This window comes from Cervus canadensis, chromosome 20 (genome assembly GCF_019320065.1).
Source record: "Cervus canadensis isolate Bull #8, Minnesota chromosome 20, ASM1932006v1, whole genome shotgun sequence".
Classification (NCBI taxonomy): domain Eukaryota; kingdom Metazoa; phylum Chordata; class Mammalia; order Artiodactyla; family Cervidae; genus Cervus; species Cervus canadensis.
This window is the reverse complement of record NC_057405.1, coordinates 54,177,288-54,192,562: the sequence shown is the minus strand read 5'-3', so window position 1 is coordinate 54,192,562 and position 15,275 is coordinate 54,177,288. Positions and strand designations below refer to the sequence as shown.

The 15,275-nt window shown below is 40.7% G+C and overlaps 1 protein-coding gene across 1 annotated transcript in view; it reads left to right on the top strand.

Annotated features, from left to right (window-relative positions):
- Positions 1-15,275, top strand: part of LOC122422752 (prolyl endopeptidase) — a 133,563-nt gene that overhangs the window by 21,604 nt on the left and 96,684 nt on the right. The window contains exons 3-6 of the mRNA XM_043439380.1: positions 4,348-4,481; positions 5,570-5,700; positions 8,289-8,498; positions 14,264-14,385. Of these exons, the coding sequence (XP_043295315.1) occupies positions 4,348-4,481; positions 5,570-5,700; positions 8,289-8,498; positions 14,264-14,385 (597 nt within the window). The remainder of the gene's footprint in view (positions 1-4,347; positions 4,482-5,569; positions 5,701-8,288; positions 8,499-14,263; positions 14,386-15,275) is intronic.

Sequence of the window (15,275 nt, the reverse complement as noted above, 5' to 3'; positions counted from 1 at the left end):
TAATACCCTGGAGTATGAGTTTGGATACTGAGACTCCTGCGGGACAAGAAGAATTTAATTCTCCTCACCCTGCTTCTTTATCATCATGCAATTGCTCAGGTTTTTCTTTTCATTATCCTTATACCTCTTCTTCATTTCCCCCAAATGTGTTCTACTTTCCAGACCAAGAAGCCAGACTGTTAAATCCATAAATGACCAAGAAGTCATTATTGGTATTCTTTGGGACCCTAAATTTCACAAACCCCTTAACAGAAGATTTATCCGCACCTCATGAAAAGGACCTGCTCATATTATAAAGATGCATGTTATGATAGAACTTAGACTGTTAAGAACTTGAACATTGTTTGCATCTAGGTATTGGAAGGGTGTCGTCTTTAAATATTGCTCGTTAAACATTTGTGGGTGACATATGGGATATAATGAGCCTGGTTATTTAGTAGCGTTGTTATGACTATTCTGATGGTTTTCTGGACATTTTATATGAGAAAAGCCAGTGTGTCTGCTTTGGTGTGAGATGGATTCTGTGGCAGCAGTTGTGATTGTACCGAGAGAAGCCAAGCAGCATAGAGCATCCATGGGTGAGCACAGTTCACCTTTGCAGGGAAAATGAACTAAGGATCTATGACTCATGGATCCACTGTGGTCCTCCTAGAGCCAGGGTCAGGCCTAGGTGCAGCCTCATAGAAACACAAATCAGAAGGACTAGGGAAATGAAGGCTGCAGGGCTTCTTCCTCAGAGGACCCCCAGTGGAAAGGGTCCTTCTAGGACCCTAAGTCTGCTGGGTCTCGGGGTGGGAGCCCTCAGTAGCTTGAATGTTCTGCTGAGACCCTTCTAGTAGCCAGCCATCTGACCGAGATGTCAGCGTGGGCTTACCCGTCTTCTCTGTCCCCACTCCTCCCCTCTGTCCCATCCCTGCTCCTTTTTGAGACTGGCCATTCTACACGGACTTGTCTCACCAGACTACTGCCTGAGCCTCCTAACCAGCGTCCCTGTTTCCACTTTGGCTCCCCCAGAGTCTCTTCTCCACCCTGAGCAAGAGGAGTCCTTTGAAAAGGTGAACGAGTAGCAGGCCAGGAGTCAGCCTCGGGCGCTGTTACAGTGACCGAAAGAACGTAACTCTGGCTTCAGTGCTGTTGCTAACTCACTGAGTGACCTGGCTCAGGTGGCCTTACTGCCACCTGCCTCCATTTCCGTGTCCGTAAGGCAGCACACCCAGGGTGACACGGAGCCCGCAGTAAGTGGGGCTTGAGCTGCTGAGGCTCCCACCTCCCACAGAGATGGGGGGACGGACGCTGCGGACAGGTGACCCAGCAGAGACAAAGGCTGGGAGGGGAGCTCAGGGGACTGAGGCCAGGGACAGGAGGGAAGGTCATGTCAGAAGGGCCAGTTTACTTCACCCATGAAATCAGGTAATGCTTTTGCTTCCCTGGTGGCTCAGATGGTAAAGAATCTGCCTGCAATGCAGGAGACCTGGGTTTGATCCCTGGGTCGGGAAGACCCCCTGGAGAAGGAAATGGCAACCCACTCCAGGATTCTTGCCTGGAGAATCCCATGGACAGAGGAGCCTGGTGGGCTACAGTCCATGGGGTTGCAAAGAGTCAGACGTGACTGAGTGACTAACACACACACCCACCACCCCAGCCCCCCAGAGTGCTACACACACACTACACCCCCAGAGGACACGCCACACCCCACCCCAGAGTGCCGCCCCTTGGGACTGGGCAGCTGTGCATCGATTTTGTAACTAAAAAGCAAAAAGTATCTTTGTGGACACTTTGTAATGAGACAGAGTAGAGTCAGCACACTTCCTATAAAGGGCCACATAGGAAATACTTTAGATGATGTGAGTCACCCAGGTCGCTGTTAGGTTTTCCACCCCTGTCTGCACCCAGCTGTTAAAAATATAAAACCTATTCTAAGCTCGAGTACCATAGGAAAGCAGGCCATGGTGAGGTTTGCCAATCCCTCATGATAGACAGTTGGAGTTGTATTTCTGCGGGACTCAGTTTTATTTTCTGTTTGAATGAAATGAGAAATGTGACCCGTAACAGTTTTCTCTCTCTTGAATTGATCCTCTTGCAAAACTCTTGTTAATCATTATATTCATACGTCATACTCTCTGCCGCTTGTTTTCAAGCATGTTATAAACCTTGAGTTTTAGAGCAGCTTTCTCTCAGCACAGAATCATGGTTCTCCAGCATGGGGCCAGTGCTTTGTGTAGAAGAGCCCATTTAAAGACCATTTTGTGCTGGGTGGGCCCTTAGGTCTGGATGGACTCTGACAATAACGCATTTTTTGTGTGCCACTCCAAATATAGTAAGTTGTTAATTTCCTGAAGTTTTCTCCTATCAAAACGGTTTGCCCTTGCATAAACATCTGATTCAACCGTCAATTGAGCTTATACATTTATTCACGCTTCATTTCTAATAGTGAGATGTGAATTATTATGAAGCCAAGGTTTTATAGTGTTACAGTAATATTATAGTATTATAAACTTTCTGACTGCTTAATTACAAACAGGTTAAGCTTGGATACAACTGATCTGTTGTAGAAACTGTCACTTCTTCTGCCAGGGTCTCCTGACCTCCTGAGGCTACCTCTGGCTTTTCTTACAAACCATTATTGTCAATAAACTTACTCAGTGCCACCCACTTTCCAATTTTTTTTTTTTAAATATTGTATAATTTCAACATTTAGCAAAGTTCTTGAGTTGACAAGGGTAGTAGGTCTTGGAAAAATTGTCAAAAACAAAATGAATAAGCTCGTACCTGGGTATCTCTGGCTTGGTTCGACAGTGCCTGGGTATCTCTGGCTTGGTTAGATAGTACCTGAGTATCTCTGGCTTGGTTAGGTAGTGCCTGGGTGTCTCTGGCTTGGTTAGATAGTACCTGAGTATCTCTGGCTTGGTTAGGTAGTGCCTGGGTGTCTCTGGCTTGGTTAGATAGTACCTGAGTATCTCTGGCTTGGTTAGGTAGTGCCTGGGTGTCTCTGGCTTGGTTAGATAGTACCTGAGTATCTCTGGCTTGGTTAGGTAGTGCCTGGGTGTCTCTGGCTTGGTTAGATAGTACCTGAGTATCTCTGGCTTGGTTAGGTAGTGCCTGGGTATCTCTGGCTTGGTTAGATAGTACCTGAGTATCTCTGGCTTGGTTAGATAGTTCCTGGGTATCTCTGGCTTGGTTAGGTAGTGCCTGGGTATCTCTAGCTTGTGTCTCTAGCTTGGTTTCTTTATATCTGATATTTGGGGACCACTGGCTGCTGAGAAGCCGGGAGCCTTGGCCTGGGGTGGGTGCCCTTTCCTGACAGCGTGTGATCTGAGCAGTGGTCTAGTGTGTTCACTGAGAGCAGATCCAAGAACTGGCTCTGCCGCTTCCCAGCTGCACGATGTTCGTCAGCTTTTGAACTGCTCTAAGACTCAGTCTCCCCATCCAGAAAGTTGGGCTGAAAAAGAACCTTCTCCATTGGAATATGAGTTCTAAATGAGTTAATACTTGCTTGGTACAGAGTGCCATGTGAGTATTACTGTTGTTTATTGAGGGAAAGTATAGTTTTGCTGATATATATATTTTTTAATCTTTTTCCTGGTTTTATTGAGATGTAGTTGAGGTACAGCACTGTGTAAGTTTAAGGTGTACAGCATAATGATTTGATCTACATGTATCATGAAGTGATCACCAGGACAAGTTTAGTTGACATCCATCAACTCATTCAGATAGCAAAAGAAAGAAGAAAAAAAATTTTTTTCCTTGGGTTGAGAATTCAGGATTTTATTCTCTTTTAACAACTTTTATATCTCTTAAAGCAGTGTCAGTTATAGTCATGTTGTACATTACATGCCTAGTACTTAGTAATCTTATAACTGGAAGTTTGTGCCTTTTGACCACCTTCACTCAGTTCTCACTTGCCTTATCTCCTTCCTGCCTCTAGTAACGACAAATCTGATTTTCCTGTGAGTTTGTGGATTTTGGTTTTGTTTTACGTTAGTCCACATATGAGTGAGATCATGCAGTGTTCATCTTTCTCTGTTAGACTTAATGTCCTCAAGTTCCATCCGTGTTATCACAAATGGCAGAATTTCCTACTTTTTTTATGACTGAGTTATACTTGTCTGTATGTATTCCACATTTTCTTTATTCATTCATGTCAGTGGACACTTTGGTCGTTTTCATGCTGTGACTATTGTAAATAATGCTGCTGTCAACATGGGGGTCAGTCCTCAGCATAATGTTTTTGTCTCCTTAGGATACAGTCCCTGGAATGAAATTGCTAAATCTTGCTGGTAATGGATAATACTCCATGTGGAAAATTTTATATCTGACATGCTTTGTTCATTTAAATTTTCTCTCCAGGCTTTCGTGGAGGCCCAGAACAAGATTACCGTGCCATTTCTTGAGCAGTGTCCTATTAGAGGTTTATACAAAGAGAGAATGACTGAATTGTATGACTATCCCAAGTATAGCTGCCACTTCAAGAAAGGGAAAAGGTATATGAATTTGCTTTCATTTCATTTTCGTTTTGCTTTTCTAATCTAATACTTTCTTAAATTTTACAGTACAAATTCCAAATAACTTACCAGTTTATAAACTTTATAAACATTATAAAATCAATTCATTTCTATGCTTGACTATGAAAATAGTATTTTTCTGGTCTGTTGTCCACATTCTTAAAAGAAGGACTAAGAAATTTGGCAGAGATGTGTCCTAGGATGAAACTAGACTATAGGAAGTAATTGTTGTCTTGTGGTTAGTAATTGGTGAGATAGCATGATTCATAGACAGCAGTGGAGATTTATTTGCCTCTAAAATTAATCCTCTTTGGCTTATACTACATGAAAAGACTTTATTAGATGCATTTCTCCCATCCAAGAATGGCAGTAGGCCAAGAGGGAGCACCCATTAATTCACCTCTCTTGTTCCTCTCCCTCTGACGCTCACTTAAAACATAGCCTCTTGTTCGCCTTTTAAGTCTTTTTGGAACCACTGCCACAGATTTACTTTAGAAATTATTAGACTCCCCCGACACGGGGATCAGCAAAGTATGCTCTGCATGCCAAGCCTCGCCCACCTCCTATTCTGCAAATGAAGTTTAAATGGCACACAGCCATGGCCATTTGCCTGTGTGTTATTCATGGCTGCTTTTGTACCACAACTGCCGGATAGAGTCTGTATGGTGCCCAAAGCCTAAATAATTTGCAGTCGTGCTCATTACAGAAAAGGTTTGCCCGCCCTTTGCCCTAGGAGCATGACTAAGGAAGGGAACTGGTACATTTTAGCAAATCTGCTGTCTGCTTCATTGAAAAGAAAAAGTTACTGCTTTACTGAATATCAGTTTTCATTGTAGCATATAAAGCAGACTTTATTTAGCTGATGTGCAGAATCACAGTGAATTATTTTAATACCTAAAGCAATTCAAGTAACAAATTCTAGGGACAGGGAGCCGGTGGGACCTTCCACTTGAGTCCCCTGGCACAGCCCATGTGCAATTATTGTACCTTTGTATGTTGTTTGTCCTTTTGTCTTTATGTGTTTGGTTTTATTCCACAACTAAATAAAGACCATCTCTGTCCCCCAGGTATTTCTATTTTTACAATACAGGTTTGCAGAACCAACGAGTGTTATATGTACAGGATTCTTTAGAGGGTGAAGCCAGAGTGTTCCTCGACCCCAACATACTCTCCGATGATGGCACAGTGGCACTCCGAGGTGAGGGCTCCATGGCCAGGCCCGCGGGAGTCCTGGGGCCCACGCTGACAGCTCTGATGTGGGTGCAGTCGTCCCACCTCTGAGAGACCAGACAGAGGGTGAACCATATTGTGGAACAGACGCACATGCAGTGTCAGGAAAGCTGATTTCGGCACAGTATATTTAGAACACATGAGTGGTCACACCTTCCAACAGCATGAAGCAGAACTAGAGACTAATTCACACTGGACCTAAATTAGCTTCTAGGGCTTCTGGGATCTTGAAGTATCATCACCACTTCCTATAGCATCCTGAGACCTATCTGTATTTGGAAAAAAAGTTAATTCTCTTCTATAAGAAATTTAAGTTGTACAAAGAATGGTTTAACTGTACATGTAAAACAGGAAGGAATATGAAGTCTACTTCCTTGACAAGAAAAAGTGATGAGTTTTAAACTTTAGTTGATTGTTATGATGTTAGGATTAAAAGTATAAAACACAGTCTTGTAGAAATTAGACAACTTGATGCTTTGTCCCCTGAGGATGCAAGTTTAAAAACTGAATAAATAAGTTTTGCAATATGCAAAGATCTGTATTCAGTTGCTCTATGTCTGCTAAGTAACTTCCCCCAAGATAACCTCCAGAGTCAATAAGATTACCCCAGCTTTGTGCCATAAACACCCAACTTTAGGGTAAGAATATTGTCTATACACTGTATCTATGGTTTAAAAATTGTACACTCTGAGAATCATCACTGGCTAGTATTCTAGATGTTTAGTCGAGTTGGCTCAGCATATACTATTTTTGAAAAAGCACAAGTGTAGATTCAGCCCTACAAAATGGAGCAGTTGGAACTCTGAAGTCTTGTAATCAATTAGATGGAATTAAAGAGCCCTGTTTCAGCAGATGTGTGCAAAGACCCCTTTATAAAGTCAGTCAGTCATTTAGTGCTTCCTCCTCCTCTCCCTCACTAGGCTGTATATGTAAATGATGATTAAGTCTTAGTCTAATTAGTACTGAGAGTAATCATAATCAGTATTGGAAATAAGATGCCAGCAAATTTATTGTGAGTATTGTTTGTTGAATTTGATCTTGGAGTTGTGAAAGAATTTATTACACTGATACTGTGCAGTAATACACTCTAAATAGAAACTCACTTCATTTTAACCAAAGTCTATCTTGCAACTCACCCAGAAGGACTTCATTATAACAGGGTCTTGTTTTTCACTTAAATAATACATTCCAAAAGTTTTTTTCTGTAATGTTTGTCATGTACAGGCCCTGATGAATAACATGGCAAATTAGACATGGAACTTGGTCTCAGTCTTTGAGTTTTCTGTAGACCATACTATTGGAGAAGGAAATGGCAACCCACTCCAGTATTCTTGCCTGGAGAATTCCATGGACAGAGGGGGCCTGGCAAGTACATTTCATGGAGTTGCAAAGACTTGGACACGACTGGGCGACTAACACAACAACAGACATTCAGATTCTTTTCATACTGTATGATTTTCTTTTTTAATATACATTTTAAAGTCAAAAATTTTATTTGCATTTTCCTTGAAATTTTTAAAATTATATATAACTTATGCAGACTAAAACATGAATATTTACTCCATCACTTTCTTGACCCTTTTCTGTATTTATATACATATGAGCCTGGATGCTTTATAGGAATTATAAGTGATTAATAAATGGGTTTTATGAAACTTTAACTTTATTTTTCACTCATAGAAGTTCCTCTCAAAATAGTAGGAAACCTCTGAAAATAGTTTGCTTTCTTAGGATGATTTTCAGCCTCCAGTGAAGGTTAGCAGACATCATAAGAGGAGATCTCTGGTGCCTGGTGCCAAATATTACACATTCTTTATGATCATAAAAGCCAACCTAAACATAAATATTTGTCAAGAAACATTCCACAGTAGTTAGGACATTCTGTCTGTGACGGCCCCAGAGAGTGGAACGTAGTGCATTAGTCCATCAGTGGTGTTGCTTTCCTTATTTTTCACTGTCACTTCTGGAATATACACCGCATGAGTCTTTATTGCAAACCCTCAGGCTTCATTTACCTGGGCTTTGGGTTGTCAACTGGTGTGGATCTTAATCCTTGCATGCTAGCAGTTCTCAGAAAATGAGGTAGTAAGGAGTGATTTCAAGTAGTTTGGAATCCATTCCAAAAATTAGATAATGGCTCCAGTTTAGTTCTGTTACATTCAGGCATTACTCTAGAGCAGTTTCCTTCCTCCCTTTCCCCTCCCTCTGAATATAAATAAAATATGCTGAAATCCCAGATGAGCTCTGCTTTTAAATGAGCTACTTATTGAATTATAGAAATTTTTAAATGGAAGCATCCTAGTGACCATATAATTCAGTACGTCATTTTACAGATGAAGAGACTGAGACCTGGAAAGGTTAGGGAATTTGCCCAAGGTCATAAGACAAATTCCTGCAAGTCCTGGGTGAGCCCCAAGAGTTCTCATTACCTGCTCCTCCTGTTGCCGCTTTCTGCCTCCATGTGTGACAGAGAAACCCTTGTCAGCGTGGTGGACAGTGGGCAAGGCTGGGAGTTGTGTTCCCATGTTCACTGACAATTTCTCCTGTGTCCCTTAGGCTATGCCTTCAGTGAGGATGGTGAATATTTTGCCTATGGTCTGAGTGCCAGCGGCTCCGACTGGGTGACCATCAAGTTCATGAAAGTCGATGGTGCCAAAGAGCTTCCAGATGTGCTTGAAAGAGTCAAGTTCAGTTGTATGGCCTGGACGCATGATGGGAAGGGGATGTTCTACAACGCATACCCGCAGCAGGATGGGAAAAGTGATGGTAGGTTGAGACTTCAGATGAAGCACCTTTTTCATGAAATGAAGTGTGTCGCCACATGACTCAAGAGAAGAAGCTAGACCCTACGTAGAGGTTGCTTGGTTTAGAACCATGTTTCCTTGAAGGACGTTGTGTCCGTTACTGTTGTTGTGTAACACATCCTGCCAAAACTTTGTGGTTCACAATAATGACCATTTATTTTTGCTCGTGTGTCTGCAAATTGGCCAGGCAGTTCTGGGTGTAGCTGAATTCTGTCGTGTACCTGTGAGTAGCTGCTGGTCAGTTGAACATGTCCAGGCCTCTGTGAAGCTGCATGTGGTCTCACCCTCTAGCAGGCCAGCCTGGGCTTGTGTTCACAACAGGTCTCCAAGAGAGAGCCAAAAGGCACGACCTCCTTGCTGCCTGGGCTTACTCCTGGAACATCACTTCACTGCTTTCTTTTGGCCGAAGCAAGTCACAGGGCCATTCAAGGGTGGGAAAACAAATACAGGGAACTGTGAAAAATTGGACCCATTTTTATTGCAGTGTCTTCTTCACAGATGTAGTCTCTCTCCCAAGAGGGTCATGAAGAAAATGGATTTTTTTTTTCTAATAAAACTGACTTATTTAATGAGGTTTAATGAGTGATGATAAAGTTTTGCAGTAATCACATCTCTTCCTCTCCTCAGAAGTTGCAGGTCATCTGTTGGTCACATTTGTCTTGACACTTTTGTCCTTGTTAACTTCCGGGACACATGGTCTCCTCTTCAGTTGCACAGAGATCCTGTTGTGTGCAACTGGTCCCCTTTTTTCCCTTCACCTCTCACCTTCCTATAGCTTGAACCTTGCTGGTACAAGCTGTCAGCATCATCTTCTTTACGCTATTCCTTATTTCCATGTGGTGTAAAGCATTTTCATGTTGTCTTGGTTGGTCCTTACAAGTGGGTTTTACCATCTCTTTGCTGAAGATTTGGAGCTGGGGTGCAGGGTCTCAGTTACTTTTGCAGTGCGTGGAGGTAGCAGGAAGCAAGGCTAGTCCAGTGCTTTCTCCTGCACGTGATGTCCCCTTGCCGTGAATTGCTGTATCGTTGGGGATGCACTTTCGTTTCTCTTTTCCCCTCAGTTGAATTGGGAGTGAGACTATTATGCTTCTCATCTTTTTCAGCTACAGTTAGCTTTTGCTGCCTTTGATTAGATTACTGTAGTACCTTTTTCTTGGTTCAACCAATGAACTACAGGAGGAGCTAAGAGTAGGCTTTTTATTCAAGGATGCTGGCTCTCTGTGCTCTGTGTACTGAATTAGCTGCCTGTTTTAAGAGTACTGCTGAGTTAGAAAATGTTGGTTGTTTCCAAGTCCGAGGAGACCAAAAAAGTTTATCACTGGCTGTTTCTTGTTAGAGGACCATGTTATTAAGGTCCTCTTGTTAGAGGACCATGCTATTCTGAAATAGCATGAAAATTATTATTTAACCTCTACTTCCATTGGCAGGAATAGTTATAATTAGTAACCATGGTTGATTTAAGAAAACCAACATCTCCCAGCTGTAATTTTGCTGTCCTCTTGTCTGAAAGACCTCAACAGCCTCTTCGGTTGTGTGGTAGAGGACTTATTGAGTGAGGCTAAGCAATTCTGGTCCTTTGTTTCTTACCAATGTTCCTAGAAAGCCCATGGAGAATCACCAAGTACTGTAAAACTTTTTTTTTTTTTATGTGATGGTATCCTTTTCCTTTTTTCCTTCAACATTATATCAACCTCCAAAATCAGCAAATATGTGTGATTATTTCCAGGGTGATAATCAACTGATACTTAACCCTCTGTTTTTTTAAACAGACTTAATCTTTTTTTTTTGATTATTCAGTATTTTCATGCATTATAAAAATAATAACTGCCGGGGTCCAGCCTCGGCAGGATCCAGGGGATACCCTCAGGATGAACGGCGTCGGCGAGGGAGAGAGAGAGAAAGAGAGAGAGAGAGAGTGACCAGACGGGGGGCTGCATCAGAGTCTGGCAGAGTCTGGCAATGCTTTATTTTTTACCGTAGCTTTTATACCCTAAGTTAGTATATTTCTAAGGGGAAGATAGTTTAACATTACATCAGCTTGTTCTTTATGAAACCAGGGTGTTTTCTGCATACTTCTTTGTTTATGAGGGTCTTGTACATTATCTTCTGGCCGTGGGGCCTATTAACATTTTATGCAAGTCAGGTGAAAGTAAACCTATTTTCTGTTTCAATGGTGACCTTAACTGAAAGGTAGCAGTCTCATAGGGCAACAGTACAGAGTAGAAGTATAACCTTGTCAACACAAAAATTAATCCTTCTGCAGAAGTTGTCACTTGCGTTTATCTAAGAAGTTTACCCCACACAGACTCTGCGGCTTCAGTGATGCAGCTTCTGCCTAGCCCTCCTGGCTGACAATTAACAACCATCTCATTGTTACCACATTAGGGCTAAGTTCCTGTTTCTCTAGATCTTTAACTATATTAACAATGGTTTCTATGACACAACCTTAGCACATTAAAAGCAAAAACACAGCAAGCAAAACACAGCAAGCAAATGTCAACCCAATAACCACCTTTAGAATAATTTTTCTTATGTTTTCTAATAGGACTCCTTCACCCCTCAAAAAGGCTCTATGTCTATTAGGGCTTTTATATAATCAGGTTCTTTATGCTATTTTATGATTAGGATATTATAAGCAATCATGCATATTAGTACCAAGGGCATAAATGCATTTGGCTAACAAACTACCAGCAAAGGAGTTTAAATTAAAACACTCCTTTCACCCTGGATAATCTCATAAAATACCACCACCTGGGAAACTTATTGATTGAAGTTCTAAATTGATTCTTATTTGGGAAGAGATCGGGGAAGGCCTTCTGCCTGTGTCACAGAAATTAGGGAGTAGTCTATTGAAGCAAGCATCAGAAAGACAGATATCATCTTTAAGGTGAGCGCCGGGGGCAGCTTTTCAGAATCCCTGAAAACCTGATCTGCCTTGCCTGTCAGGCTTTCTCCTCATGACTTTGTCATGGGTGGGATCTCGTGAGCTGGCCTTTTCGAAACCCCTGAAAACCTGATCTGCCTTGCCTGTCAGGCTTTCTCCTCATGACTTTGTCATGGGTGGGATCTCGTGAGCTGGCCTTTTCGAAACCCCTGAAAACCTGATCCGCCTTGCCTGTCAGGTTTTCTCCCTCATGACCTTGTCATGGGTAGGGTCTCGTGTGTTGGCTTCGGCAAATAACCATCATAAGTTGTTGCTATCTTTCACCATACAAAGTTATTACAAATTGTTGACTAAATTCTCTCTGCTGTACATTGTATTCTTGTGACGTTTATTTTGGAATGGGAAGTTTGCACCTTTAATCCTGTTTACCTATATTGCCCATCCTCCCACCGCTCTCCCCTCTGGCAACCACCAGTTTCTTCTCTGTAGCTATGAGTAGGCTTCATCTCTTAGAGCAGACCTAGATTTACAGCAGAATTGAGTAGAAGGTACCAAGATTTCCCATATACCCTCTGTTCCTTATTCATGCATAGCCTCCTCCATTATCAACATCCCCACCAGAGGCTACCAGAGACGAGCCTACATGGACATATCATAATCACCCCAAATCCACAGTTGACATCAGAGTTCACTCTTGGGGTCATACCTTCCATTGGTTTGGGCAAATGTATGATATGAATCCAGCATTGCAGCATTTTCACTGCCTTAATAATCCTCTGTGTTCCACCTGTGCATCCTTCCCTACTCTGCCAGCCCCTGGCAACCACTGATATTTTTACTGTCGCTGTAACTTTGCCTTTTCCAGAGTGTCATATACGTGGAATCATATAGTATATAGCCTTTCAGATTGACTTCTTTCACTTACTAATGTGTATTTAAATTATCCCCATATGTTTTTATGGCTTGACAGCTCAATTCTTTTTAGCACTGAATAACATTCCATTGTCTAGATGGACTGTAGTTTGTTTATCCATTCACCTCTGAAGAACATCTTGGTTACTTCCAAGTTTTGGCATTTATGAATAAAGTTGCTGTTAACCCCTGTGTCCAGATTTTTGTGTTGATTTAAGTTTTCAACTCATTTGGGTAAATACCAGAAAGCATAGTTTCTGCATCTTTTATGTTTAGTTTTGTAAGAAACCACCAGACTATGTCCTGAAGTGGCTGTACCATTACATTTCCACCAGCAATGAATGAGAATTCCTGTTATTCCACATCTTGGCCAGCATTTGGTGGTATGAGTTTTCTGGGTTTTGGCCATTCTAATAGGTATATCGTAGCGTCTCATTGTTTTAATTTGCAGTTCCTTGACGCGTGCTGCAAAGCATCTTTTCATGTGCTTATTTTCCATCTCTATATCTTCTTTGGGAGGCTAAGGTCTGTTAAGGTCTTTGGCCCTTTTTAAAATTTGTTTTCTTATTTTGGTCTTTGTTTTCCTATTGTTGAATTTTAAAATTGTTTGTATATTTGGATAACAGTCCTTTATCAGATGTGTCTTTTGCAAATATTTTCTCCCAATCAGTGGCTTGTCTTTTCATTCTCTTGACAGTGTCTTTTGTGCAGCAGAAGGTTTTAATTTTAATGAAGTCTGGCTTATCAGTATTTCCTTCATGCCTTTGGTGTTGTATCTAAAAAGTCATCATCAGACCCAAGGTCATCTAGGTTTTCTTCTGCATTATCTTTTAGAAGTTTTGGGGGAGTTTTGTTTTGTTTCGTTTTCTTTTTTTTTTTTTTTTTCATTTATTTATATAAGTTGGAGGCTAATTACTTTACAATATTGTAGTGGTTTTTGCCATACATTGATATGAATCAGCCATGGATTTACATGTGTTTTCTTTTTTTTGACCACACAGCATATGGGATCTTAGTCCACCAACCAGGGATCAAACCCCATGCCCACTGCAGTGGAAAGCATGGAGTCTTAACCACTAGGCCACCAGGGAAGTCTCTCTTATAGGAGTTTCTTGGTTGCATTTACATTTTAAAGCCTGTGATCCATTTTGGGTTAATTTTTGCAAAGTGTGTAAGGTCCCTGTCTTGATTCATTTTTTGCACAGGGATGCCCAGTTTTACAGCACCATCTGTTGAAGAGACTGTCTCTTCTTCATCGTATTGGCTTTGTTCCTTTGTCAAAGATCCGTTGACTCTTTTTATGTGGGTCTCTCTACTCTGTTCTCTTGACCTGTTTGTTCTTTTGCTAATACCACACCGTCTTGATCCCTTGTAATACGTCTTGAAGTTGGGTAGTGAAAGTTCTCCAACTTTGTGCTCTTTGAATATTGTGTTGGCTCTTTTGGGTCTTTTGCCTCTCCACAAAAACTTTAGGATCAGTTTGTCCATATCCACAAAGTAACTTGCTGAGATTCTGATTGGGATTGCATTGAATCTGTAGATCAAGTTGAAAAGAATTGACATCTTAACAATATTGAGTGTTTTCCATAAGATATTGAGTATATCTTTCCATTTATTTATTCTTTGATTTCTTTCATCAGTTTTGTAATTTTTGATCTATAGATCTTATACATATTTTCTTAGATTTATACCTAAGCATTCCATTTTGGGAACTGCTAATGTAAACGGTATTGTGTTTTTAACTTCAAATTCCACTTTTTCATTGCTAGTATATAGAAAAGTGATTAACTTTTGTATATTAACTTTGTATTGTGTAATCCTGTAACCAGATACTTAGCTTTTTAGATGCTTCTAGCATTGTCTAGTATGGGAGGAATAGATTTTCTTAAAATTGTCAGCTGCATTTCAGTGTACATTTTTAACCCCTTCAGGCACAGAAACATCCACCAATCTCCACCAAAAGCTCTGCTACCATGTGTTGGGGACTGATCAGTCAGAAGATATTTTGTGTGCTGAGTTTCCTGATGAGCCTAAGTGGATGGGTGGAGCTGAGGTATTGTACTACCGTGAAATTTTACCCACAAATAGCATCTGTCATGGATTGTGTATACAAATATTCTCTTTACATGGTGATCTTTATGGATAGTGGACATCCATTTGAAGTTGAATATTCTTTTGTTTAAAATATTAGGCCTCAAGTGTACTCTTAATAGCAAAGGTGATAAATCTTTTAAAGGTAATCGCAACATAAAAATCTTAGTACTAAAAGTAATACATGTTTATGGTAAAAATGTAAAAGTACAAAAATAATGCAAAGTAGAACATGAATATTTCAAAACTTGGATCCCAATCTCAGAGGTGAAGAGAGTTTTAGTCCAAAAGTTTCTTTTTACACAAGTGAGAGTGAGGGCAAAGAGTGTGTTTGCTTTTCTTTTTTATACAAGTGTGCTCTTCATGCTTCTTGTTTACTTGTTTTTGCATTCAAATATGTGTCTTTTGGATATTTATACATCTCATAGATGGTTCAAACCTTCCTGGTCTTGATAAGAAAGAGCCTCTGTTGAAGTGATGCATCTTTGTAGTTACTGTCCCAGATTTTATTCTGCATCTTGAGAATCAGCTGTTAAAAAAAACTTAGAAATGCTTAGAGTGAGAATTAGGCTTTTGTTAGCTCATTTCTTTTATATATATATATATGAAATATGTATTTTTTAAGATATAAAAGCATTCTGAATGTTTTCATATAAGAGGCTATCATCCCATGCTTAGTGGGAGTGAGCAATTCACTAGAAACTTTTTAGTCCATTGAGCCTCTTATGTCTTCTCTGGAATATAGTTAGAGCTTTGGTATGAAAGGGGCATTTTAGATGTGAACTTCTGAACATAGGTCTGATTCACTGGGGTATAGATTAGGAACCCATGGTATTTTAGTCCTCATTCATT